The sequence below is a fragment of the Carcharodon carcharias genome, chromosome 27 (genome assembly GCF_017639515.1).
Source record: "Carcharodon carcharias isolate sCarCar2 chromosome 27, sCarCar2.pri, whole genome shotgun sequence".
Taxonomy (NCBI): domain Eukaryota; kingdom Metazoa; phylum Chordata; class Chondrichthyes; order Lamniformes; family Lamnidae; genus Carcharodon; species Carcharodon carcharias.
This window is the reverse complement of record NC_054493.1, coordinates 7,830,608-7,857,770: the sequence shown is the minus strand read 5'-3', so window position 1 is coordinate 7,857,770 and position 27,163 is coordinate 7,830,608. Positions and strand designations below refer to the sequence as shown.

The following is a 27,163-nucleotide window of genomic DNA, read 5'->3' as shown; positions in this document are numbered from 1 at the left end:
CTCACCGGCCTGTAATTTCCTGGATTATCCCTGCTACCCTTCGTAAACAATGGAACAACATTGGCAATTCTCCAGTCCTCTGGGACCTCACCCATAGCCAGTGAGGATACAAAGATTTCTGTCAAGGCCCCAGCAATCTCCTCCCTTGCCTCCCTCAGTATTCCTGGGGTAGATCTGGGGTAGATCCCATCTGGTCCTGGGGAATTATCCACCTTAATATTCTTCAAGACGCCCAACATTTCCTCTTTTTTGATCTCAATATGATCCAGGCTATCTACACACTCTTCCCTAGACAAATCGACTGCTGAGTCCTTCTCTTTGGTGAATACTGATGAGAAGTATTCATTCAGTATTTCTCCCATTTCTTCTGGCTCCACACACAGATTCCCACCTCTGTCCCTGAGTGGGCCTACCCTTTTCCTGGCTACCCTCTTGCCCTTTACATATGTATAAAAGGCCTTGGGATTTTCCTTAATCCTGGTTGCCAGTGACTATTCATGACCCCTTTTAGCCCTCCTGATTCCTTGCTTAAGTTTCTTCCTACTTTCTTTGTATTCTCCTTGGGCTTCATCTGTTCCCAGCCTTCTAGCCCTTACAAATGCTTCCCTTTTCTTTTTGACTAATCTCACAATATCCTTCGTTATCCAAGGTTCCTGAAACTTGCCATGCTTATCCTTCATCCTAGCAGGAACATGCCAGTCCTGAATTCTTATCAACTGATGTTTGAAAGCCCCCCCACATGTCAGTTGTTGATTTGCCCTCAAACATTCGCCTCCAGTCTAGATTCCTCAGTTACTGCCTAATATTGTTATAATTAGTCTTCCCCCAATTAAGCATCTTAACCCGAGGACTCCTGTTATCCTGATCCACCAGTACCTTGAATCTTACTGAATTATGGTCACTTTTCCCGAAATGCTCCCCTACTGAAACTTCGACCAGCTGGCCGGGTTCATTCCCTAATACCAGGTCCAGTATTGCCCCTTCCCTAGTTGGACTATCTACATGTTGTCTCAGGAAGCCTTCCTGGATGCACCTTACAAATTCTGCACCATCCAAACCCCGAGCACTAATTGATTCCCAGTCTATATAGGGAAAGTTAAAATCACCCACCACAACAATCCTATTGCTCTTATATCTTTCCAAAATCTGCCTAAATAACTGTTCCTCAATCTCCCGCCGGCAATTGGGAGGCCTATAGTAAACCCCCAACATTGTGACTGCAACCTTCCTATTCCAGATCTCTACCCATATTGCCTCGCTGCATGAACCCACCGAGGTGTCCTCCTGTCGTACAGCTGTGATTTTCCCCTTAACCAGCGGCGCAACTCCCCCACCTCTTCTACATCCCTGAAACATCAAAATCCTGGAACGTTTATCTGCTAATCCTGTTTATCCTTCAACCAAGTCGCTATAATAGCAATAACATCATAGTCCCAAGTACTAATCCAAGCTCTAAGCTCATCTGCCCTGCCTTTTATACTTCCCACTTTGCTCTCTTTATAAATATAAATATATACCTCTCTCTGTGTAAACCTCTTTCTACATAACTCTATCTCTATAAATATATACATACCTGTCTCTGTATAACCCACTCTTTGAATATAACTCTTTCTCCTTTTAAATATATATATATAAATCACTCTGTGTAACACTCTCCTTATATATAAATCTCTCTTTCTATAAATACATAATTAACTCTCTCTAATTAACCCTCTCTTTGTACATAATGCTCTCTCTCTTTCTGTAAATATATGTATATAACTCTCTGCATTATCCTCTCTTTGTATATAACTCTCATTGTCTCTCTATAAATATAACTCTCCCTGTGTAATCCCCTCTTTGTATATAACTTTCTGTCTCTCTATAAACATATATATAAATCTCTCTTTGTATGTAACTCTAACTATAAATAGACATATAACTCTCTCTGTATAACACTCTCTTTGTATATATATCTCTCTCTTTATAAATATATTTATGACTCTCTCTGTGTAACCCTCTCTTTGTATATAACTCTCTGCCTCTCTCTCTATATATATAACTCTCTCTGTGCAACCCTCTCTTTATAAATAACTCCCTCTCTCTATAAATATATATATATATAAATCTCTCTGTAAAACCCTTTCTTTATATATAACACTCTCTCTCTATAAATATATATATAACTCTCTCTGTATCATGCTATCTTTTCATATAACTCCTTCTCTCTCTATAAATATATACATAACTCTCTCTGTATAACGCTTGCTTTGTAAATAACACCCTCTCCCTATAAATATGTATATAAATCACTCTGTGTAACACTGTCTTTACATATAACTCTCTCTCTCTCTCTCTCTCTCTCTATATATATATAACCCTCTGTGCAACCCTCTCTTTATATATAACTCTCTCTCTATAAATATATATAACTCTCTCTGTAAAACCCTCTCTTTATATATAACTATCTCTCTCTCTATAAATATATATATAACTCTCTGTATTACCCTCTCTTTGTATATAACTCTCTCCCTCTAAATATATATATAAAACTCTCTTTGTGTAACCCTCTCTTTGTATATAATTCTTTCTATATATAAATATATATAACTCTCCCTATGTAATCCTCTCTTTGGATATAACTCTCTCTCTATAAATACATATATAACTCTCTCTGAGTAACCCTCTCTTTAGATATAAAAATCTCTCTCTATAAATATGTATATAACTCTCTGTGTGTAACCCAGTCTTTGTATATAACTCTCTCTCTCTATAAATATATGTAACACTCTCTGGATAATCCTCCCTTTGTATGTAACTCTCTCTCTCTCTCCATAAGTATATATGTAAATCTCTCTGTATAACCCACTGTTTGTATATAACTCTCTCTTTCTCTATACATATAAATATATCAATCTCTCCATGTAACCCACTCTTTGTATATAACTCTCTTTCTCACTCTATAAATATATATATAACTCTCTCTGAGAAACTCTCTGTGTATATAACTCTCTCTCTCTATTAACATATATATAACTCTCTCTGTGGAACCATCTCTTTGTATATAACTTTCTCTCTCTGTCTATAAATATATATGTAACTCACTCTGTATAAGCCTCCCTTTGTATATAACTCTCTCTCTATAAAAATATATATCACTCTCTCTGTATAACCCCTGTTTGTATATAACTATCTCTCTCTCTTTATAAATATATATATTACTCTCTCTGTGTAACCCTCTCTTTGTATATAACTCTCTCTCTATACATACATATATATAACTCTGTCTGTATAACCCTCTCTTGGTATATAACTCTCTCTCTCTATAAATATATATATAAATCTGTCTGTATAACGCTCCATTTGAATATAACTTTCTCTCTATAAACATTTATGCAATTCTCTCTGTGTAACCCTTTCTTTGTATATAACTCTCTATAAATATATATAAAACTCTCTCTGTGTAACCCTCTCTTTCTATATTACTCTCCTTCTATAAATATATATATAACTCTCTCTGCCTTACCCTCTCTTTATATATAATTCTCTCTCTATATATAAATATATATATCACAGTCTCTATGTAAACCTCTCTTTGTATATAACTCCCTCTCTCTATAAATATATATTACTCTCTCTGCGTAACCCTCTCTTTGGACATCTCTCTCTCTCTATCAATATATATATATATATATATACATAAAACTCCCTCTCTCTCTCTGTGTATACCTCTCTTTGTATATAACTCCCTCTCTCTATAAATATTTATATAACTCTCTCTCTGTTTAACCCTTTCTTTGTATATAACTCTCTCTCTATAAATATATATATAACTCTCTCTTTCTTATCCTCTCTTTGTATATGACTCTCTCTATAGATATATATTTAACTCTCTGTATAAGCCTCTCTTTGTATATAACGCTCTCTCTCGGTAAATATGTATATAACGCTCTCTGTGTAACCCTCATTTTGTATGTAACTATTTCCCTCTCTATCAATATATTTATAACTCTCTGTATAACCCTCTCTTTATATATAACTCTCTCCATAAAAATATTTGCAACTCTCTCTGTATAACCCTCTCTTTATATATAACTCTCTCTCTATAACTATATATATCATTCTCTCTGTATAACCCTCTCTTGTATAACGCTCTCTTTCTATAAATATATATAACTCTCTCTGTATATAATTCTCTTTCTATAAATATATAACTTTCTCTCGTCCTCTCTCTGCCTATTAATCTGTCACTTCACTTTCTATCTTTAACTTCCTCGGAACATAGGAGCAACAGGAGGCCACTCAGCCTGCCAGATGTGTCCCCAGTTTGTTATGACCACTCCGTGGGTGATGTCCCCTAAGTTGTTCACTTTCTCGAGGTGAGATGGGGATAAACTGCCTCCCCACATTTTTATTCAATTCAAACATCCACTATTTGGCTTCCATGGGATTGTGAACTCGGGTTCCCCCCCCCCCCCCACTCCGAGGTTTGCTAGCCCCAGCAACCATACCACTACGCTATCGCCTCCCCGATGCGACTATTATATCCCCCAAGAAGGGTCATGAAGACTCGGGACATCAATTGTGTTCTCTCTTCCACCGATGCTGCCAGACCTGCTGAGTTTTCCCAGGTATTTCTGTTTCTGTTTTTTGCTTTTATTTCTTAACCTCCTTTATCAGGAGCCTTCTGAAAGCCCAAGGCCTGAACTTCCGCCTGCCCTCCCCCTCACCCCCCTCCACCACCCGGAGACGGGAAGCGCGCACCAGACCCGCCGGCGATCGGCCTCTGAACACAATCTCACGCCGGCCGGCCGGTCAATCAGCGGGAAGGGAAGGGAAGGGCGCGGGGTGGGGGTTGGGGGGGGTGGTTATCGGCTGGGGGCTTCTGGGTGAGCTCCCCAGGGTTGAGGGCGGGACAATGAGCTGCCTCTGGGAGCGGGCAAACTCAGGCAGATTAAACAGCGAGGGACCAGTGCACCAGGGTCTGTGTCTGAGCTCAAAGACAAAGGGGATCGGTCCCCAGGCTTCACTTGCTGCTATCATAACATCAAAGCAAAGAACTGGGTGGGGATGCTGCAAATCCAGAACAAAAACAGAAACAGAAATACATAGCAAAACTCAGCAGGTCTGGCAGCAGCGGCGGAGGAGAGCACAGTTGGCGTTTGGAGTCCTCATGACCCTTCAACAGAACTAAGTAAAAATAGGAAAGGGGTGAAATATAAGGTGGTTTAAAGGGGGGGGGGGGGGGGTAGAGTTGGATAGAGGGCCAGTGATAGGTGGAGGTAACCAAAAGATGTCACAGACAAAAGGACAAAGAGGTGTTGAAGATGGTGATATTATCTAAGGAATGTGCTAATTAAGAGTAGAAAGCAGGACAAGCAAGGTACAGATAGCCCTAGTGGGGGTGGGGGGTGAAGGAATCAAAAAAGGTTAAAAGGTAGAGATAAAAAAAATGGATGGAAATACATTTAAAAATAATGGAAATAGGTGGGAAAAGAAAAATCTATATAAATTATTGGAAAAAACAAAAGGAAGGGGGAAGAAACGGAAAGGGGGTGGGGATGGAGGAGAGAGTTCATGATCTAAAATTGTTGAATTCAATATTCAGTCCAGAAGGCTGTAAAGTCCCTAGTCGGAAGATGAGGTGCTGTTCCTCCAGTTTGCGTTGAGCTTCACTGGAACAATGCAGCAAGCCAAGGATGGACATGTAGGCAAGAGAGCAGGGTGGAGTGTTAAAATGGCAAGCGACAAGGAGGTCTGGGTAATGCTTGCGGACAGACCGAAGGTGTTCAGCAAAGTGGTCACCCAGTCTGCGTCTGGTCTCTCCAATGTAGAGGAAACCACATTGGGAGCAACGAATTCAGCAGACTGAAGTTGGGGGAAGTGCAAGTGAAATGCTGCTTCACTTGAAAGGAGTGTTTGGGCCCTTGCACGGTGAGGAGAGAGGAAGTAAAGGGGCAGGTGTTGCACCTTGTGGAGTTGCATGGGAAGGTGCCTTGGGAGGGGATTGAGGAGTAGGGAGTGATGGAGGAGTGGACCAGAGTGTCCCGGAGGGAACGATCCCTGTGAAATGCCGCCGGGGGGGTGAAGGGAAGATGTGTCATGCTGGATTTGGCGGAAATGGCGGAGGATGATCCTTTGAATGCGGAGGCTGGTGGGGTGATAAGTGAGGACAAGAGGCACCAACCGCTTCCTCTTCACCATGGACGTCCAATCCCTCTACACCTCCATCCCCCACCAGGATGGTCTGAGGGCCCTTAGCTTCTTCCTCGAACAGAGGCCCGAACAATCCCCATCCACCACTACTCTCCTCCGTCTGGCTGAACTTGTTCTCACACTGAACAATTTCTCCTTCAACTCCTCTCACTTCCTCCAAATAAAAGGTGTGGCTATGGGTACCCGCATGGGCCCCAGCTATGCCTGTCTCTTTATGGGGTATGTGGAACATTCCTTGTTCCAGTCCTATTCCGGCCCCCTTCCACAACTCTATCTCCGGTACATCGATGATTACTTCGGTGCTGCTTCATGCTCTCGTCGGGACTTGGAAAAATTTATTAATTTTGCTCCCAATCTCTACCCCTCCATCATTTTCACGTGGTCCATCTCTGACACTTTCCTTCCCTTCCTTGACCTCGCTGTCTCAATCTCTGGTGATAGACTGTCCACCAATATCCATTACAAACCTACCGACTCCCACAGCTACCTCGACTACAGCTCCTCACACCCCGCTTCCTGTAAGGACTCCATCCCATTCTCTCAGTTCCTTCGCCTCCGTTGCATCTGTTCCGATGATGCTACCTTCAAAACAGTTCCTCTGACATGTCCTCCTTCTTCCTTAACCGAGGTTTTTCACCCACGGTCGTTGACAGGGCCCTCAACCGTGTCCGGCCCATCTCCCGCGCATCCGCCCTCACGCCTTCTCCTCCCTCCCAGAAACATGATAGGGTCCCCCTTGTCCTCACTTATCACCCCACCAGCCTCCGCATTCAAAGGATCATCCTCCGCCATTTCCGCCAACTCCAGCATGATGCCACCACCAAACACATCTTCCCTTCACCCCCACTGTCGGCATTCCGTAGGGATCGTTCCCTCCGGGACACCCTGGTCCACTCTTCCATCACCCCCTACTCCCCAACCCCCACCTATGGCACTACCCCATGCCCATGCAAAAGATGTAACACCTGCCCCTTCACTTCCTCTCTCCTCACCATCCAAGGGCCCAAACACTCCTTTCAAGTGAAGCAACATTTCACTTGCATTTCCCTCAACTTAGTCTACTGCATTCATTTCTCCCAATGCGGTCTCCTCTACATTGGAGAGACCAAACGTAAACTGGGCGACCGCTTTGCAGAACACCTGCGGTCTGTCCGCAAGAATGACCCAAACCTCCCTGTCGCTTGCCATTTTAACACTCCACTTTGCTCTCTTGCCCACATGTCTGTCCTTGGCCTGCTGCATTGTTCCAGTGAAGCCCAACGCAAACTGGAGGAACAACACCTCATCTTCCGACTAGGCACTTTACAGCCTTCCGGACTGAATATTGAATTCAACAACTTTAGGTCTTGACCTCCCTCCTCCATCCCCACCCCCCTTCTGTTTCTTCCCCCTTCCTTTTTTTTTCCATTAATTATATAGATTTTTCTTTTTCCCACCTATTTCCATTATTTTTAAATATTTTTAAAAATCTTATGCTTCCCCCACCCCCACTAGAGCTATACCTTGAGTGCCCTACCATCCATTCTTAATTAGCACATTCGTTTAGATAATATCACCAACTTCGACACCTATGTGTTCTTTTGTTCTGCCGTCTGTGACATCTTTTGATGATCTGCTTCTATCACTGCTTTTGCCTACAACCACACCACCCCCCTCCACTTCCCTCCCTTCCCCCCACCCAACACTCCCCCCAACCCTTAAACCAGCTTATATTTTCAACTCTTTCTTGGACTCGAACGCAAGTTCTGTCGAAGGGTCATGAGGACTCGAAACATCAACTCTTTTCTTCTCCGCCGATGCTGCCAGACCTGCTGAGTTTTTCCAGGTAATTCTGTTTTTGTTTTATATTTCAATCCTTCCTGGGATTCACCTAGTTCTGTCGAAGGGTCATGAGGACTCAAAACGTCAACACTTTTCTTCTCCGCCGATGCTGCCAGACCTGCTGAGTTTTTCCAGGTAATTTTGTTTTTGTTTTGGATTTCCAGCATCCGCAGTTTTTTGTTTTTGTTTTTATCTCTTGTTGATGTGACGTAAGGTGTCAGAGGAATCATGGATGTAGGTGGGAAGGGACTGGACAAGGGGAGAGAGAAAGGAGTCAAGATCACGAGGAATGAGTTCCATGGGGCAGGAACAGGCTGACATGATCGGTCTGCTGGGACAGTCCTGTTTGTGGATTTTGAGTAGGAGGTAGAAGTGGGCCGTCCGAGGTTGGGAGACTATCAGGTTGGAAACTGTGAAAGAAAGATCTCCAGAGGAGATGAGGTCAGTGACAGTCCTGGAAACAATGGCTTAATGGTCAGTGTTGGGGTCATGGTCCAGGGAGAGGTAGGAGGAAGTGTCTGTGAGTTGACGCTCAGCCTCCGCGAGGTAGAGGTCAGTGCGCCAGACAACAACAGCACCACCCTTGTCAGCAGGTTTGATGACAATGTTGGGGTTGGACCTGATAGAACGGAGTGCAGTAAGTTCAGAGAGACACAGGTTAGAATGGGTGAGAGGAGCAGAGAAATTGAGACGGCTAATGTCGCGCCGACAGTTCTCAATGAAAAGATCAAGCGAAGGTAAGAATCCAGAGGGATTCAGAGTACCCGCATGGGCCTGTCTCTTTTTGGGATATGTGGAACATTCCTCGTTCCAGTCCAACTCCAGCCCCCTCCCACAACTCTTTCTCCGGTACATCGATGATTACTTTGGTGCTGCTTCATGCTCTCGTCGGGACTTTGGAAAAATTTATTAATTTTGCTTCCAATTTCCACCCCTCCATCATTTTCACATGGTCCATCTCTCACACTTCCCTTCCCTTCCTTGACCTCTCTGTCTCAATCTCTGGTGATAGACTGTCCACCAATATCCATTACAAACCTACCGACTCCCACAGCTACCTCGACTACAGCTCCTCACACCCTGCTTCCTGTAAGGACTCCATCCCATTCTCTCAGTTTCTTCACCTCCATCGCATCTGTTCCGATGATGCTACTTTCAAAAACAGTTCCTCTGACATGTCCTCCTTCTTCCTTAACCCAGGTTTTCCACTCACGGTCGTTGACAGGGCCTTCAACCATGTCCGGCCCATCTCCCGTGCATCTGCCCTCACGCCTTCTCCTCCTTCCCAGAAACATGATAGGGTCCCCCTTGTCCTCACTTATTACCCCACCAGCCTCCGCATTCAAAGGATCATCCTCCGTCATTTCTGCCTACTCCAGCATGATGCCACCACCAAACTCATCTTCCCTTCACCCCTCTGGCGGCATTTCTCAGGGATCATTCCCTCTATGACACCTGGTCCACTCCTCCATCACCCCCTACTCCTCAACCCCCACCTATGGCACCTTCCCATGAAACTGCAGAAGATGTAACACCTGCCCCTTCACTTCCTCTCTCCTCACCATCCAAGGGCCCAAACACTCATTTCAAGTGAAGCAGCATTTCACTGCACTTCCCTCAATTTAGTCTACTGTATTCGCTGCTCCCAATGTGGTTTCCTCTACATTGGAGAGACCAAACGCAGACTGGGTGACCGCTTTGCAGAACACCTGCGATCTGTCTGCAAGCATTACCCAAACCTTCCTGTCGCTTGCCATTTTAACACTGCACCCTGCTCTCTTGCCCACAAGTCTGTCCTTGGCTTGCTGCATTGTTCCAGTGAAGCTCAACGCAAACTAGAGGAACAGCACCTCATCTTCCGACTAGGCACTTTACAGCCTTCTGGACTGAATATTGAGTTCAACAATTTTAGATCATGAACTCTCTCCTCCATCCCCACCCCCTTTATGTTTCTTCCCCCTCTTTGTTTTTTCCAATAATTTATATAGATTTTTCTTTTCCCACCTACTTCCATTATTTTTAAATGTATTTCCACCCATTGTTTTATCTCTACCTTTTAACCTGTTCCGATTCGCCCAACCCATCCCAACCCCACTAGGGCTATCTGTACTTTGCTTGTCCTGCTTTCTACTCTTTATTAGCACATTCCTTAGATAATATCATCACCTTCAACACCTCTTTGTCCTTTTGTCTGTGACATCTTTTGGTTATCTCCACCTATTACTGGCTTCTTGTCCCAACAACGCCCCCCACCCCTTAAACCAGCTTATATTTCACCCCTTTCCTATTTTTACCTAGTTCTGTTGAAGGGTCATGAGGACACTACGTCCCCTTTACTGATTCTGTGAGTAACACCCTTGAAAAAAACTCCGACAGCTTTGTGGAGCGCGATTCCCCATTCGCAAATCCGTGTCCGGTCAGATCCTGATTATCCAAGTGTCCATTTATCACATCCTTTATAATACATTCCAGCATTTTCCCTGCTACTGATGTCAAGGTTAACAGGTCTGTAGTTCCCTGTATTCTCTCTCCCTCCCTTCTTAATTAGTGGGGTGACATTTGCTATCTTCCAATCTTCAGGAACCATTCCAGGATCTATAGAATTTTGGAAGATGATCATCAATGCATCCACTATCTCCGTAGCCATCTCTAAGTATGTATAACACATATTCTTCTCTCTCTCTCTGTAAGTCTCTCTATAATTCTGCCTCTCTCTATAACTCTCTCAATATATAACTCTCTCTCTCTATAATTCCCTTAAGCTTTCTCTATGCACACAATATATATAACTCTAACTTTCTATAACTCTCTCTACATATAACTCTCTCTAATTCTCTTTACCTTTCTCTCTCAATACATATATATAACTCTCTCTATAGTACATCTCTAACTTTCTCCTTATAACTCTCTATATAACTTTCTCTCTATAACTCTCTCTCTATATTTATATATAAAAACTCTAACTTTCTCTCTAACTATTTTATAAAACTCTAGCATTCTCTCTATAACGCTCTCTCTATATAAATTTAAAAACTTTTTAGCTTTCTCTCTATAACTCTCTCTTTATATATAACGCTAACTCCCTCTCTATTTATATCTCACTTCCTCTTTATGTAACTGTCTCTCTCTCTCTCTCTCTCTATAATTCTCTCCCTGTTTACCAGTCCGCCCTGCACCTCAAGAGGAGATGAGTTTTGCGGCTGCCCTTTTCTTAACCTGGTAACTTGTATTAAAAAAGATATGGTTTGAATCAATGTGTCTCCTATCCATGAAATATCCAAATTCAACACTTTTCCAAATAGGATTTGACCGTCAGAAATGTCCACCTTTACAAAGCAGGAACTGACTCGTGGCCCCGCCCCCCTGATTAATTCAGCAAGTCGGGTCAGCTGACTTGTGAAAGTTCCATTCCCTTGTTGCTTTGTGTCTCAGGGTTCTAATTCATTGTTACATTGTAGCCTCGGGATTCTATTCCATTGATACATTGTGTCTCGGGATTCTTTTCCATTGTTACATTTGTGTGTTCGAGTTCCAAGCACCGGGGGACTCTCCTGATGAAAGGCGGAGGTGGGATGGAAGAGGACACCGAACAAGAGTGAGTTTCAACTCCTGCCCCAGTCCACCTCCCCGGCTGCTTTCCCAATCCCCAATCCATCCGGGAGTAGCAGGCAAAGTCCGTCTCGGCCCCTTCCCTCGCCCTGTCGATTTCATGTCAGTGGCCTGTCAGATGTGTCCTTTTCATGTCAATGACCTGTCAGGTTTGTGTCCATTTAATGTTGATTTCCTGTCAGATTCATGTCCATTTCATGTCAATGGCCTGTCAGATTCATGTTCATTTCCTGTAATTTTCATAAGAACATTAAGAGCATAAGAACTAGGAGCAGGAGTAGCTAATTCAGCCCTTCAAGCCTGCCCCACCATTCAATACGATCATGGCTGATCTCATTTCGGCCTCAACTCCAATTTCCTGCCCTCTACCTATAACCTTTCAACCCCTTACTAATTAAAAATCTGTCTATCTCCTCCTTAAATTTATTCATCGTCCCGGCATCCACTGCTCTCTGAGGTAGTGAATTCCACAGATTCACGACCCTTTGAGAAAAGTAATCCCTCCTCACCTCTGATTTAAATCTACCACCCCTTAGCTTAAAACTATGGCCTCTCGTTCTAGAATGCCTCACAAGGGGGAACCATCTGCTCCACGTCTACTTTGTCTATCCCCTTTAGCATCTTATAAACCTCAATTAGATCTCCTCTCATCCTTCTAAACTTTAGCGAGTATAGGCCTAAACTGCTCAATCTCTCCTCATAAGACAAGCCCCGCATCTCTGGAATCAATCTAGTGAACCTCCTCTGAACCGCCTCCAATGCAGCTACATCCTTCCTCAAGTAAGGGGCCCAAAACTGTGCACAGTACTCCAGGTGCGGTCTCACCAATGCCTTGTACAGTTGCAACAACACTTCCCTATTTTTATACTCTATTCCCTTAGCAATAAATGTACATTTCATGTCTAAGCCTTGTCACTTTCCCATTGGGTTTTTATTACATTTTATTTCTGGCTTTGTGCTGATTTCTTGTTGAAGTGTCGGTTTGTGGGCTAATTCTTTTTGAGGTTGTTACCCTGTTTAGTTTCTGTTCCTCTCTCTCTCTCTTTCTTTCACTTCCCCCTTGGCTGTTTTAATTGTATGTGGGCATGGAAGTTGGGGGTTTTTTTATATAAAGCTATGTCTGAGGCCCTGTTTATAGAGACATTTGGAGAAGCAGAGAAGTTTCTGGAAAGTTCCAGACAGCCTTGGCAACTAGTCAATCTGTCCCAAAGGAGCTGCAATTGTGTTAGTGTGTCCAATTTGACTAATCCATTTCCCCACCATCAAGACACTGACACCTATCACCGAAGGTGCATGTGTGAGGCCAGGCTGCTGATCCGCATGAGGGGGCATCAGTTAAATCTGATGCTGTCCTGGTTTAACTTTCCAGCAGTGTATTGATGAGGAGCAGCAATTCCTGATGGATTTCTCTGATAGTGAATGTTGAAGGGGCTGGAGGAGGTTACAGAGATAGGGAGTGCTGTAGGGACTGGAGGAGGTTATAGAGATGGGGAGGTTTGTAGGGACTGAAGGAGGTTACAGGTATAGGGAGGGGTGTGGGGGGCTGGAGGAGGTTACGAAGATAGGGAGGGTTGTAGGAGCTGGAGGAGGTTACAGAAATAGGGTTGTAGGCACTGGAGGAGGTTACAGAGATCGGGAGGGTTGTAGGGACTGGAGGAGGTCAGACATAGGGAAGGTTGTAGGGACTGGAGGAGGTAACAAACATAGGGAGGGTTGTAGGGACTGAAGGAGGTTACAGAGATAGGGAGGGGTGTAGGGGGCTGGAGGAGGTTACAGAGATAGGGAGGGTTGGAGGAGGTTACAGAGATAGGGAGGGTTGAAGGGGTTGGAGGAGGTTACAGAGATAGGGAGGGATGTAGGGACTGGAGGAGGTTACACAGATAGTGAGGATTGTAGGGACTGGAGGGGGTTACAGAGATGGCGAGGGTTGTAGGGACTGGAGGGGGTTACAGAGATGGGGAGGGTTGTAGGGACTGGAGGAGGTTACAGAGATAGGGAGGGGTGTAGGACTGGAGGAGGTTACAGAGATAGGGAAGGTGGTGGGGTAGGAGCAGGTTACATGGATAGGGAGAGTTGTAGGTGTTGGAGGGGGTTACAGAGATAGGGAGGGTTGTAGGGACTGGATAAGCTTATAGAGATAGGGTTGTAGGGGCTGGAGGAGGTTACAGGGATAGGGAGGGTTGGGGCTGGAGGAGATTACAGAGATAGGGATGCTTGTAGGAGGCTGGAGGAAGTTACAGAGTTAGGGAGGATTGTAGGGGTTGGAGGAGGTTCCAGAGATAGCAATGGGTGAAGGGGCTGGAGGAGGTTACAGGGATAGGGCGGGTTGTAGGGACTGGATAAGCTTACAGAGATAGGGTTGTAGGGGCTGGAGGAGGTTACAGGGATAGGGAGGGTTGTAGGAGCCGAGGAGGTTCCAGAGATAGCGAGGGGTGTAGGGACTGGAGGAGGTTACAGAGATAGGGAGGGATGTAGGGGCTGGAGGTGGTTACAGAGATAGGGATGGGTGTAGGGGGTTGGAGGAGGTTGCAGAGATAGGGAGGGGTGTAGGGGCTGGAGGAGGTTACAGAGATATGGTGGGCTGTAGGGACTGGAGGAGGATACAGGGATAGGGAGAGTTGTAGGGACTGAGAAGTTTACAGCGATAGGGAGGGTTGTAGGGAATGGAGGAGGTTACAGAGATAGGGAGGGTTGGATGGGGTTACAGAGATAGGGAGGGTTGCAGGGACTAGAGGAGGTTACAGGGATAGGGAGGGGTGTAGAGACAGGACGAGGTTACAGGGATAGGGAGGGGTGTAGGGGCTGGAGGAGGTTACAGAGATAGGGAGGAGTGTAGGGGCTGGAGGAGGTTACAAAGCTAGGGAGGAGTGTAGGGGCTGGAGGAGGTTACAGAGATAAGGAGGGATGTAGGTGCTGGAGGTGGTTACAGATATAGGGACAGGTGTAGGGGGTTGGAGGAGGTTACAGAGATAGGGTGGGCTGTAGGGACTGGAGGAGGTTACACAGGGAGGATTGTAGGAGCTGGAGGGGGTTACAGATATAGGGAGGGTTGTAGAGGCTGGAGAGGTTATAGAGATAGGCAGGGTTGGATGGGGTTACAGAGATAGGGAGGGATGTAGGGACTGGAGGAGGTTACAGGGATAAGGAGAGTTGTAGGGACTGGAGGAGGTTACAGAGATAGGGAAGGTGGTAGGGGTAGGAGCAGGTTACATTGGATAGGGAGGGTTGAGGATGCTGGGGGGGTTACACAGATAGGGAGGGTGTAAGGGACTGGAGGTGGTAACAGACATAGGGAGGGTTGTAGGGACTGAAGGAGGTTACAGAGATAGGGAGGATTGTAGGGGCTGGAGGAGGTTACAGAGATAGGGCGGGTTGTAGGGACTGGATAAGCTTACAGAGATAGGGTTGTAGGGGCTGGAGGAGGTTGCAGGGATAGGGAGGGTTGGGGCTGGAGGAGGTTACAAAGATAGGGATACTTGTAGGAGGCTGGAGGAGGTTACAGGGATAGAGAGGATTGTAGGAGCCGAGGAGGTTCCAGAGATAGCGAGGGGTGTAGGGACTGGAGGAGGTTACAGAGATAGGGAGGGATGTAGTGGCTGGAGGAGGTTACAGAGATAGGGAGGGTTCTAGAGGCTGGAGGAGGTTACAGAGACAGGGAGGGGTATAGTGGCTGGAGGAGGTTACAGAGATAGGTAAGGTGGTAGGGGCAGGAGCAGGTTACATGGATAGGGAGGGTTGTTGGTGCTGGAGGGGTTTACAGATATAGGGAGGGTTGAAGGGACTGGAGGAGGTAACAGACATAGGGAGTGTTGTAGGGGCTGGAGGAGGTTACAGAGATAGGGAGTGCTGTAGGGACTGGAGGAGGTTATAGAGATGAGGAGGTTTGTAGGGACTGAAGGAGGTTACAGGTATAGGGAGGGGTGTGGGGGGCTGGAGGAGGTTACAGAGATAGGGAGGGTTGTAGAGACTGGAGGAGGTTACAGGCATAGGGAGGGTTGTAGGGACTGGAGGAGGTAACAAACATAGGGAGGGTTGTAGGGACTGAAGGAGGTTACAGAGATAGGGAGGGGTGTAGGGGGCTGGAGGAGGTTACAGAGATAGGGAGGGTTGTAGGGGGCTGGAGGAGATTACAGAGATAGGGAGGGGTGTAGGGGCTGGAGGAGGTTACAGAGATAGGGAGGGGTGTTGGGGCTGGAGGAGGTTACAGAGATAGGGAGGGGTGTTGGGGCTGGAGGAGGTTACAGAGATAGGGAGGGGTGTAGGGGCTGGAGGAGGTTACAGAGATAGGGAGGGTTGTAGGGGGCTGGAGGAGGTTACAGAGATAGGGAGGGTTGTAGGGGGCTGGAGGAGGTTACAGAGATAGGGAGGGGTGTAGGGGCTGGAGGAGGTTACAGAGATAGGGAGGGTTGAAGGGGCTGGAGGAGGTTACAGAGATAGCGAGGGTTGTAGGGGGCTGGAGGAGGTTACAGTGATTGGGAGGGGTGTAGGGGCTGGAGGAGGTTACACAGATAGGGAGGGTTGTAGGGACTGGAGGAGGTTACACAGATAGGGAGGGTTGTAGGGACTGGAGGAGGGTACAAGGATAGGGAGGGTGTCTCCCTCTGTTCCCCCTCCCTTTCTCCCATGCTGCCCTCAGTCTCAGATCTCTGGCTGGTCAGTGTGAGTACAGCCACTCGGTCCACCCCTGATCTCTGTAGTTACCAGGTTCTCCTTGTCTATCTCTCCATTAGGACCCAGGGCTGGTTCTCCAGCTGGTTCCCTGTTTGGTGCCCCACCTCCATGGCCCAGCTGAAGACAGTTGAGGGGCGAATCCTGGCAGGTAATGTCACAGAAGGGCATTCACTCCTCCCCGCTCCCTCCCTTCCTACTTCACTCCCTCTCACCTGCCTCTCCCTAACTCCCTCCCTTCCTCCTTCACTATCCCTCACCCTCCTCTTCCTAACTCCTCCCCGCTCACTCCCTTCCTACTTCACTCCCTCTCACCTGCCTCTCCCTAACTCTCTCCCTTCTTCCTTCACTCCCCCTCACTTTCCTCTTCCTAACTCCTCCCCGCTCCCTCCCTTCCTATTTCACTCCCTCTCACCTGCCGATTCCTAACTCCTCTCCCTCCCTCCCTCCTTATTTCACTCCCTCCCTCCCTCCCTCCCTCCCTATTTCACTCCCTCCCTCCCTCCCTATTTCACTCCCTCCCTCCCTATTTCACTCCCTCCCTCCCTATTTCACTCCCTCCCTCCCTATTTCACTCCCTCTCACCTCCCTCTCCCTAACTCCTCCCCCTCCCTCCCTCCCTACTTCACTCCCTCTCACTTGCCTCTCCCTAACTCCTCCCCCTCCCTTCCTACTTCACTCCCCCTCAGCCGCCTCTCCCTAACTCCTCCCCCTCCCTCCTTTCCTACTTCACTGCCCCTCACCCGCCTCTCCCTAACTCCTCCCCCTCCCTCCCTTCCTACTTCACTCCCCCTCAGCCGCCTCTCCCTAACTCCTCCCCCTCCCTCCTTCATTCCCCTCACCTGCCTCTCCCTAACTCCTCCCTGCTCCGTCCCTTCCTACTTCACTCCCCCTCACCCTCCTCTCCCTAACACCTCCCCCTTCTTCCTTCACTCCCTCTCACCTGCCTCTCCCTAAGTCCCTCCCTTCCTCCTTCACTCCCCCTCACCCGCCTCTCCCTAACTGCTCCCCGCTCCCTCCCTCCCTACATAACTCCCTCTCACCCACCTCTCCCAACTCCTCCCCTCCCTACTTCACTCCCCCTCAGCTGCCTCTCCCAACTCCTCCCCTCCCTCCCTTCCTACTTCACTCCCCCTCACCCGCCTCTCCCTAACTCCTCCCTGCTCCCTCCCTCCCTCCCTCCTTCACTCCCTCCCTCCCTCCTTCACTCCCCCTCACCCGCCTCTCCCTAACTCCTCCCCCTCCCTCCCTCCTTCACTCCCCCTCAGCTGCCTCTCCCAACTCTTCCCCTCCCTCCCTTCCTACTTCACTCCCCCTCACCCGCCTCTCCCTAACTCCTCCCTGCTCCCTTCCTCCCTCCCTCCCTCCCTCCCTCCCTCCCTCCCTCCTTCACTCCCCCTCACCCCCTCTCCCTAACTGCTCCCCCTCCCTCCTTCACTCCCCCTCCCTCCTTCACTCCCCCTTCCTCCTTCACTCCCCCTCACCCTTCCTCCTTCACTCCCCCTCACCCTCCTCTCTCTAACTCCTCTCCCTTCATCCTTAAACCCCCTCACCCTCCTCTCCCTAACTCCTGCCTGCTCCCTCCATCCCTACTTCACTTCCCCTCACCCGCCTCTCCCTAACTCCTCCCCCTCCCTCCCTCCCTACTTCACTCCCCCTCCCTCCCTCCCTACTTCACTCCCCCTCAGCTGCCTCTCCCTAACTCCTCCCCCTCCCTCCTTCACTCCCCCTCCCTCCTTCACTCCCCCTCCCTCCTTCACTCCCCCTCCCTCCTTCACTCCCCCTCCCTCCTTCACTCCCCCTCCCTCCTTCACTCCCCCTCCCTCCTTCACTCCCCCTCCCTCCTTCACTCCCCCTCCCTCCTTCACTCCCCCTCCCTCCTTCACTCCCCCTCCCTCCTTCACTGCCCCTCACCCTTCCTCCTTCACTCCCCCTCACCCTCCTCTCCCTAACTCCTCCCCGCTCCCTCCGTCCCTACTTCACTTCCCCTCACCCGCCTCTCCCTAACTCCTCCCCCTTTGTCCTTCAGTCCCCCTCAACCACCTCACCCTAACTCCTCCTTGTCCCTCCCTCCCTCCCTACTTCACTCCCTTCTCACCTCCCTCTCCCTAGCTCCTCCCCTCCCTCCCTCACTCCCTCCCTCAATTCCCTTGTCCTCCCCTTCCCTCCCTCACTCCTCCCCTCCCTCCTTCATTCTGCCCTCACAACCCCTCCCTCATTCTGCCCCCTCCCTCCTTCCTCCCTCCTCCCCTCTTTCCCTCTCTTCTCCCAGTCCCTCTCATCCTCCCTCATCCCTCCCCCTCTCTCCTTCCCCTACCTCCCTCTCTCCTCCCCTTCCCTCCCTCTCTCTTCCCCTCCATCCCTCCTCAACCTCCTTTCCTCCTCAACTTCCCTCCCTCGTTCTCTCCCTCACTCTCCCCCATATCCCCTCCCTCTTCTCCGTCCTTCCCTCTCTCTAGCCCTCTTTCTCTCTCCTCCCCCTCTGTCCTCCTACTCCCCCTCCCCTTTCCTCCATCCTCCTCCTCCCTCTCTATCCCTCCCTCTCCTCCCTTTCCCTCCCTCCCCCCCTCCCCCCTCCCCCCTCCCCCCTCCCCCCTCCCCCCTCCCCCCTCCCCCCTCCCCCCTCCCCCCTCCCCCCTCCCCCCTCCTCCCTCCTCCCTCAACCCTCCCTCCTCCCTACCTCCTCCTCACTCCTCCCTACCTCCCTCCTCCCCCACCCTTCCTCTCCCTCCTCCCCCACCCTTTCCCTCCCACCTCCCCTCCCTCCCCTTTCCCTCCCTCCTCCCCTCCCTCCCCTTTCCCTCCCTCCCTCCCCTTTCCCTCCCTCCCTCCCCTTTCCCTCCCTCCCTCCCCTTTCCCTCCCTCCCTCTCCTTTCCCTCCCTCCCTCTCCTTTCCCTCCCTCCCCTTTCCCTCCCTCCCCTTTCCCTCCATCCCCTTTCCCTCCCTCCCTCCTCCCCCACCCTTTCCCTCCCTCCCCTCCTCCCCCTCCCTTTCCCTCCCTCCTCCCCCACCCTTTCCCACCCTCCCCTCCTCCCCCACCCTTTCCCTCCCTCCCCTCCTCTCCACCCTTTCCCTCCCTCCTCCCCCTCCCTTTCCCTCCCTCCTCCCCCTCCCTTTCCCTCCCTCCTCCCCCTCCCTTTCCCTCCCTCCTCCCCTTCCCTTTCCCTCCCTCCCTCCCCATTCCCTCCCTCCCTCCCTTCCATTTCCCTCCCTCCCTCTCTCTCCCCCCTCCCTACCACCCTCCCCTTTCCATCCCTCCTCCCCCACCCTTTCCCTCCCTCCTCCCCCTCCCTTTCTCTCCCTCCTCCCCCTCCCTTTCTCTCCCTCCTCCCCCTACCTTTCTCTCCCTCCTCCCCCTCCCTTTCTCTCCCTCCTCCCCCTCCCTTTCCCTCCCTCCTCCCCCACCCTTTCCCTCCCTCCTCCCCCACCCTTTCTCTCCCTCCTCCCCCTCCCTTTCCCTCCCTCCTCCCCCTCCCTTTCCCTCCCTCCTCCCCCTCCCTTTCTCTCCCTCCTCCCCCTCCCTTTCCCTCCCTCCCTCCCCATTCCCTCCCTCCCTCTCTCTCCCCCCTCCCTACCACCCTCCCCTTTCCCTCCCTCCTCCCCCACCCTTTCCCTCCCTCCTCCCCCACCCTTTCCCTCCCTCCTCCCCTTCCCTTTCCCCCCCTCCCCTTTCCCCCCCTCCCTCCCTCCCTTCCCTTCCCTTTCCCTCCCTCCTCCCCTTCCCTTTCCCTCCCTCCTCCCCTTCCCTTTCCCTCCCTCCTCCCCTTCCCTTTCCCCCCCTCCCTCCCTCCCTCCCTCCCTCCTCCCCTTCCCTTTCCCTCCCACCCTCCCTCCACTTTCCCTCCCTTCCCTTCCCTTTCCCTCCCTCCCTCTCTCTCCCCGCTCCCTCCCTCTCTCGCACTGACCCACACACTGTTTGCTCGCTAACCTCTCTCCATCGTGTGTTCTGTACCAAAACCCACCCCCCAAACCCCCACCCCACTCCACCTTCCAGGTATCAAGACACGGTTCGAGTCTCGCTACGTCTCGTTGCCAAGCAACCACCGGATCTGGACGTTGGCGCTGAGCCCCGAGACCCTGGCCCGGAGGACGCCCCTGGTGCTGGTTCACGGCTTTGGGGGGGGCCTGGGGCTCTGGGTGCAGAACCTGGAGCCCCTGAGCCGCCGACAGCCAGTCTACGCCTTCGACCTGCTGGGCTTTGGCCGGAGCTCGCGTCCCCCCTTCCCCGGGGATCCCGAGGCCGTGGAGGCTGAATTTGTGAGCTCCATCGAGGAGTGGAGGGCCCAGCTGGGCCTGCCCAGCATGATCCTGCTGGGCCACAGCCTCGGAGGCTTTCTGGCCGCCAGTTACACCATCAAACACCCTGAGAGGTGAGGGCAAGAGGTCAAAGGGCAGGGTGGAGGGTTGTTTGGGGGGGGGGGGGGGTGGGGGCTGCGAGGCTGAGGTCAAAGGGCAGGAAGGGGAGGGTACGTTTGAGGGGTGGCCAAAGGGGAGTGGGTGGGTGAAGGGGGTCAAAGGGGGTGTGGGGGGGGGGGGGGTGCGGAATGAGTGGGTGTCAAAGAGGTCAAAGGAGGACTCAGTCAAAGGGGAGTTGGGATGAAGGGGGTCAAAGGGCAGTGGGTCGCTGAAGAGGTCAAAGGAGAGTTAGGGTAAAGGGGAGTTGGGGCTAAAAGGTCAAGAGTGGAGTGCAAGTGGGTGACGAGATGGCAGGGGCGAGGCGGTCAAAGGGGGAGAGTCTGAAGTGGAGAGGTCAAAGGGGAGGCAGGATGAAGGGGTCAAAGGGCAGTGGGTGGCTGAAGAGGTCAAAGGAGAGTTAGGTCAAAGGGGAGTTGGGGCAAAGGGGTCAAAGGTGGAGCGCGAGTGGGTGACGAGATGGCAGGGGCGAGGCGGTCAAAGGGGGAGAGTCTGACCTGGAGAGGTCAAAGGGGAGGTGGGGAGGTCAAAGGCGAGGAGGGAGGTCAAGGGGGAGTGGGATGGTGAAGAGGTCAAAGGGGAGCGAAGGCTGAGGTCAAAGGCTACCAGGTAAATTGATTATTCTTTGGATTACAGAGTGAAACATCTCATCCTTGTCGATCCCTGGGGTTTCCCCGAGCGACCAGCCGACCTATCAGAGAGCTGGAAGCCACCAATGTGGGTGAAAGCTGCTGCCACCATTCTGGGTCGTTTCAACTTTCTGGCTGTGCTGAGGGCAGCGGGACCCTGGGGTGAGCGAGAGTCCTCATTGTACACTGGGCAGTAAGGGAGCGTCCTCAAAGTACACTGGGTGGTAAGGGAGCATCCTCAATGTACACTGGGCAGTAAGGGAGTGTCCTCAATGTACACTGGGCAGTAAGGGAGCATCCTCAATGTACACTGGGCAGTAAGGGAGCATCCTCAGTGTACACTGGGCACTAAGGGAGCATCCTCAATGTGCACTGGGCTGTAAAGGGAGTGTCCTCAATGTACACTGGGCAGTAAGGGAGCATCCTCAATGTACACTGGGCAGTAAGGGAGCATCCTCAGTGTACACTGGGCACTAAGGGAGCATCCTCAATGTGCACTGGGCTGTAAAGGGAGTGTCCTCAATGTACACTGGGCGGTAAGGGAGGGTCCTCAACGTACACTGGGCGGTAAGGGAGCGTCCTCAACGTACACTGGGCGGTAAGGGAGCGTCCTCAACGTACACTGGGCGGTAAGGGAGCGTCCTCAACGTACACTGGGTGGTAAGGGAGCATCCTCAATGTACACTGGGCAGTAAGGGAGCGTCCTCAATGTACACTGGGCAGTAAGGGAGCATCCTCAATGTACACTGGGCAGTAAGGGAGCATCCTCAGTGTACACTGGGCACTAAGGGAGCATCCTCAATGTGCACTGGGCTGTAAAGGGAGCGTCCTCAACGTACACTGGGCAGTAAGGGAGCGTCCTCAACGTACACTGGGCGGTAAGGGAGGGTCCTCAACGTACACTGGGCGGTAAAGGAGCGTCCTCAACGTACACTGGGCGGTAAGGGAGCGTCCTCAACGTACACTGGGCGGTAAGGGAGCGTCCTCAACGTACACTGGGCGGTAAGGGAGCGTCCTCAACGTACACTGGGCGGTAAGGGAGCGTCCTCAACGTACACTGGGCGGTAAGGGAGCGTCCTCAACGTACACTGGGCGGTAAGGGAGCGTCCTCAACGTACACTGGGCGGTAAGGGAGCGTCCTCAACGTACACTGGGCGGTAAGGGAGCGTCCTCAACGTACACTGGGCGGTAAGGGAGCTTCCTCAACGTACACTGGGCGGTAAGGGAGCGTCCTCAACGTACACTGGGCGGTAAGGGAGCGTCCTCAACGTACACTGGGCGGTAAGGGAGCGTCCTCAACGTACACTGGGCGGTAAGGGAGCGTCCTCAACGTACACTGGGCGGTAAGGGAGCGTCCTCAACGTACACTGGGCGGTAAGGGAGCGTCCTCAACGTACACTGGGCGGTAAGGGAGCGTCCTCAACGTACACTGGGCGGTAAGGGAGCGTCCTCAACGTACACTGGGCGGTAAGGGAGCGTCCTCAACGTACACTGGGCGGTAAGGGAGCGTCCTCAACGTACACTGGGCGGTAAGGGAGCGTCCTCAACGTACACTGGGCGGTAAGGGAGCGTCCTCAACGTACACTGGGCGGTAAGGGAGCGTCCTCAACGTACACTGGGCGGTAAGGGAGCGTCCTCAACGTACACTGGGCAGTCAGGGAGCGTCCTCAACGTACACTGGGCGGTAAGGGAGCGTCCTCAACGTACACTGGGCGGTAAGGGAGCGTCCTCAACGTGCACTGGGCTGTAAAGGGAGCGTCCTCAACGTACACTGGGCAGCCGGGGAGCATCCTTATTTTACCCACAGCGAGTTGAGTCGTCTCCGCAGTTAATGACTCAGTGTCGCCCTCCACAGGCCCTTCCCTCGTCCAGCGCTTTCGACCGGACCTCAAGCAGAAGTACGAGAGGTTCTTCCAGGATGACACGATATTAGAGTATGTTTATCACTGCAATGCTCAGAGCCCGAGGTGAGATGTCGATGCTGCTGGGTTGGTGGGGGTGGGGAGGATGGGGGAGGAGGGGCGGGAGTGGAGGAGGGGAGGGAGTGGAGGAGGGGTACAGGCCCTGATGGCTGCAGATTTGAATAGAACCAACTCGTGGTTGGGTGGAGGGGGTCAGGGGGGAAAGGGCAGGGTGATGGCACGAGGACATCAATATCAGTCAGTGAGCCAGCACAGGCTCGATGGGCTGAATGGCCCTCATGCTACGCTGGTAAGCTTCTGCTGCACCGCCTCGCTCAGGCCCGGCACGGTCCAATGAAACGTGGGCCGATGGGTGGTCGCCGCCATGATGATGGCCATGTGGGCGGGCGTCCAATTTGCGCACAGCAAGATCCCAGCAGCAGCAGCAGCAATGTGACGGTGACCAGAGAACATTGTTGGTGTCGTTAGTCCCCAGGGCCCCCGGGGGGGTGGGGAAATGGGGGGATGGGTGGAGGGGGAAGGAGCAGGGGTGGGGAATGGGGGGGAGGCAGGGAGGGAAGGGGGAGGGGGAAGCCCTGCTCCCTGCCACCTCCACTTCCTTCGGCTTTCACTGTGGGAACTTACACCATCATCGGAGACGAGAAGGGGCAGCGCGGTCTAGTGTCTCACCCTTAAAGACAGCCCCCTCCAACAGTGCGGCTCTCCCCCAGCACTGATCCTCCGACAGTGCGGCTCTCCCTCAGCACTGACCCTCCGACAGTGCGGCTCTCCCCCAGCACTGACCCTCCGACAGTGCGGCTCTCCCCCAGCACTGACCCTCCGACAGTGCGGCTCTCCCTCAGCACTGACCCTCCGACAGTGCGGCTCTCCCTCAGCACTGACCCTCCGACAGTGCGGCTCTCCCTCAGCACTGACCTTCCGACAGTGCGGCTCTCCCTCAGCACTGACCCTCCGACAGTGCGGCTCTCCCTCAGCACTGACCCTCCGACAGTGCGGCTCTCCCTCAGCACTGACCCTCCGACAGTGCGGCTCTCCCTCAGCACTGACCCTCCGACAGTGCGGCTCTCCCTCAGCACTGACCCTCCGACAGTGCGGCTCTCCCTCAGCACTGACCCTCCGACAGTGCGGCTCTCCCTCAGCACTGACCCTCCGACAGTGCGGCTCTCCCTCAGCACTGACCCTCCGACAGTGCGGCTCTCCCTCAGCACTGACCCTCCGACAGTGCGGCTCTCCCTCAGCACTGACCCTCCGACAGTGCGGCTCTCCGACAGTGCGGCTCTCCCCCAGCACTGACCCTCCGACAGTGCCTCTCTCCCTCAGCACTGACCCTCCGACAGTGCGGCTCTCCTTCAGCACTGACCCTCCGACAGTGCGGCTCTCCTTCAGCACTGACCCTCCGACAGTGCGGCTCTCCTTCAGCACTGACCCTCCGACAGTGCGGCTCTCCTTCAGCACTGACCCTCCGACAGTACGGCGCTCCCTCGGCACTGACCCTCTGACAGGGCGGCGCTCCCTCGGCACTGACCCTCCGACAGCGCGGCTCTCCCTCAGCACTGACCCTCTGACAGGGCGGCGCTCCCTCGGCACTGACCCTCTGACAGCGCGGCTCTCCCTCAGCACTGACCCTCTGACAGGGCGGCGCTCCCTCGGCACTGACCCTCCAACAGCGCGGCTCTCCCTCAGCACTGACCCGCCGACACTGCCACTCTCCCTTGGCACTGACCCTTTGACAGTGTGGCTCTCCCTCAGCACTGACTCTCCGACACTGTAGCTCTCCCTCGGTACTGACCCTCTGAGAGAGAGAAAGCAAGCGCTGACCCTTGGCATGAATCATGTATTGACGACTGCCATAACAGATCAGAATCTCGCCCTGGGTGGTCTCAGGATCACCTTGGGGTCTTACTGTGCACCAACTCCGTTGATTGTTTGGATGGGGTGGGGTGGGATGTGGGCTGGGGCGGGGATTGAATTTTGACTGAGCGACCACTGCTGTAAACAAGAGTCCTGAGGTCGAGTGCTGTGATGCCTTCTCTGGGCGAATAGTCTGGATATAATCCGAGAGTGGGATGCCCGTGGAAACGACCGCACAGCCAGGGTGTCATGAGGGAGAAGGGGCAGGGGAGGAGGGGGGAACAGGGGAGACGTTTAATCATTCTGTGAAGCTGTCTGACACATGACCCACATCAACACACTAAACAGCTCTCTCCTCAACTCCCCTCTCCTCAACTCCCCTCTCCTCAACTCCCCTCTCCTCAACTCCCCTCTCCTCACTCCCCTCTCCTCACTCCCCTCTCCTCAACTCCCCTCTCCTCAACTCCCCTCTCCTCAACTCCCCTCTCCTCAACTCCCCTCTCCTCAACTCCCCTCTCCTCAACTCCCCTCTCCTCAACTCAACTCCCCTCTCCTCAACTCAACTCCCCTCTCCTCAACTCAACTCCCCTCTCCTCAACTCAACTCCCCTCTCCTCAAATCCCCTCTGCTCAACTCCCCTCCCCTACCCTCGCGTCCCCTCCCCTCCCCTCTCCTCAACTCCCCTCCCCTCCCCTCTCAACTCCCCTCCCCTCCCCTCCCCTCCCCTGCCCTCCCCTCAACTCCACTCCCCTCCCCTCTCCTCAACTCCCCTCCCCTCCCCTCTCCTCAACTCCCCTCCCCTCCTCTCCCTCCCCCTCCCTTCCCTCCCCCTCCTCTCCCCTCCCCTCTCCTCTCCTCTCCCCTCCTCTCCCTCCAACTCCCTTCCCTCCCCTCCTCTCCCCCCTCCTCTCCTCTCCCTCCCCTCCTCGCCCCTCTCCTCCTCTCCCCTCCTCTCCTCCTCTCCTCCCCTCCTCTCCTCCTCTCCTCCCCTCCTCTCCTCCTCTCCTCCCCTCCTCTCCTCCTCTCCCTCTCCTCCTCTCCCTCCCCTCCTCTCCCTCCCCTCCTCCCCCTGTCCTCCTCTTCCCCCCCTCCTCCCCCTGTCCTCCTCTCCCCCCCCTCCTCCCCCTGTCCTCCTCTCCCCCTGTCCTCCTCTCCCCCTGTCCTCCTCTCCCCCTGTCCTCCTCTCCCCCTGTCCTCCTCTCCCCCTGTCCTCCTCTCCCCCTGTCCTCCTCTCCCCCTGTCCTCCTCTCCCCCTGTCCTCCTCTCCCCCTGTCCTCCTCTCCCCCTGTCCTCCTCTCCCCCTGTCCTCCTCTCCCCTTGTCCTCCTCTCCCCTTGTCCTCCTCTCCCCCTGTCCTCCTCTCCCCCTGTCCTCCTCTCCCCCTGTCCTCCTCCTCCCCCGTCCTCCTCCTCCCCCTGTCCTCCTCCTCCCCCTGTCCTCCTCCTCCCCCTGTCCTCCTCCTCCCCTGTCCTCCTCCTCCCCCTGTCCTCCTCCTCCCCCTGTCCTCCTCCTCCCCCTGTCCTCCTCCTCCCCCTGTCCTCCTCCTCCCCCTGTCCTCCGCTCCCCCTGTCCTCCGCTCCCCCTGTCCTCCGCTCCCCCTGTCCTCCGCTCCCCCTGTCCTCCTCCTCCCCCTGTCCTCCTCCTCCCCCTGTCCTCCTCCTCCTCCCCCTGTCCTCCTCCTCCCCCTGTCCTCCTCCTCCCCCTGTCCTCCTCCTCCCCCTGTCCTCCTCCTCCCCCGTCCTCCTCCTCCCCCTGTCCTCCTCCTCCCCCTGTCCTCCTCCTCCCCCTGTCCTCCTCCTCCCCCTGTCCTCCTCCTCCCCCTGTCCTCCTCCTCCCCCTGTCCTCCTCCTCCCCCTGTCCTCCTCCTCCCCCTGTCCTCCCCCTCTCCCTGTCCTCCTCCTCCCCCTCTCCCTCCCCTCCTCACCCCTCTCCCTCCCCTCCTCACCCCTCTCCCTCCCCTCCTCACCCCTCTCCTCCCCACCAACAGTGGTGAAGCAGCTTTCAAGGTGCTGTCAGAGTCCTTCGGTTGGGCCAAGCGACCAATGCTGGGGAGGA

General features: G+C 52.7%; 1 protein-coding gene across 5 annotated transcripts in view; it reads left to right on the top strand.

Annotated features, from left to right (window-relative positions):
* The first annotated feature begins 4,261 nt into the window (after window positions 1-4,261).
* The window catches only part of abhd4 (abhydrolase domain containing 4, N-acyl phospholipase B), a 52,491-nt gene continuing 29,589 nt past the window's right edge, over window positions 4,262-27,163 (top strand). Inside the window, exons 1-6 of one of the 5 annotated variants that reach the window (XM_041175411.1) lie at window positions 4,262-4,358; window positions 16,356-16,444; window positions 20,289-20,664; window positions 21,344-21,498; window positions 23,192-23,303; window positions 27,096-27,163. The exon at window positions 27,096-27,163 is cut by the window's right edge and continues 119 nt beyond it. In XM_041175411.1, coding sequence (XP_041031345.1) covers window positions 4,294-4,358; window positions 16,356-16,444; window positions 20,289-20,664; window positions 21,344-21,498; window positions 23,192-23,303; window positions 27,096-27,163 — 865 coding nt within the window. In that variant the 5' untranslated portion in view covers window positions 4,262-4,293. Of the gene's footprint in view, window positions 4,359-4,499; window positions 4,611-10,650; window positions 10,670-11,182; window positions 11,236-11,409; window positions 11,612-16,355; window positions 16,445-20,288; window positions 20,665-21,343; window positions 21,499-23,191; window positions 23,304-27,095 lie in introns of those variants that run through there. The other 4 variants (XM_041175414.1, XM_041175415.1, XM_041175413.1 and 1 more) reach the window with 4 other exon arrangements.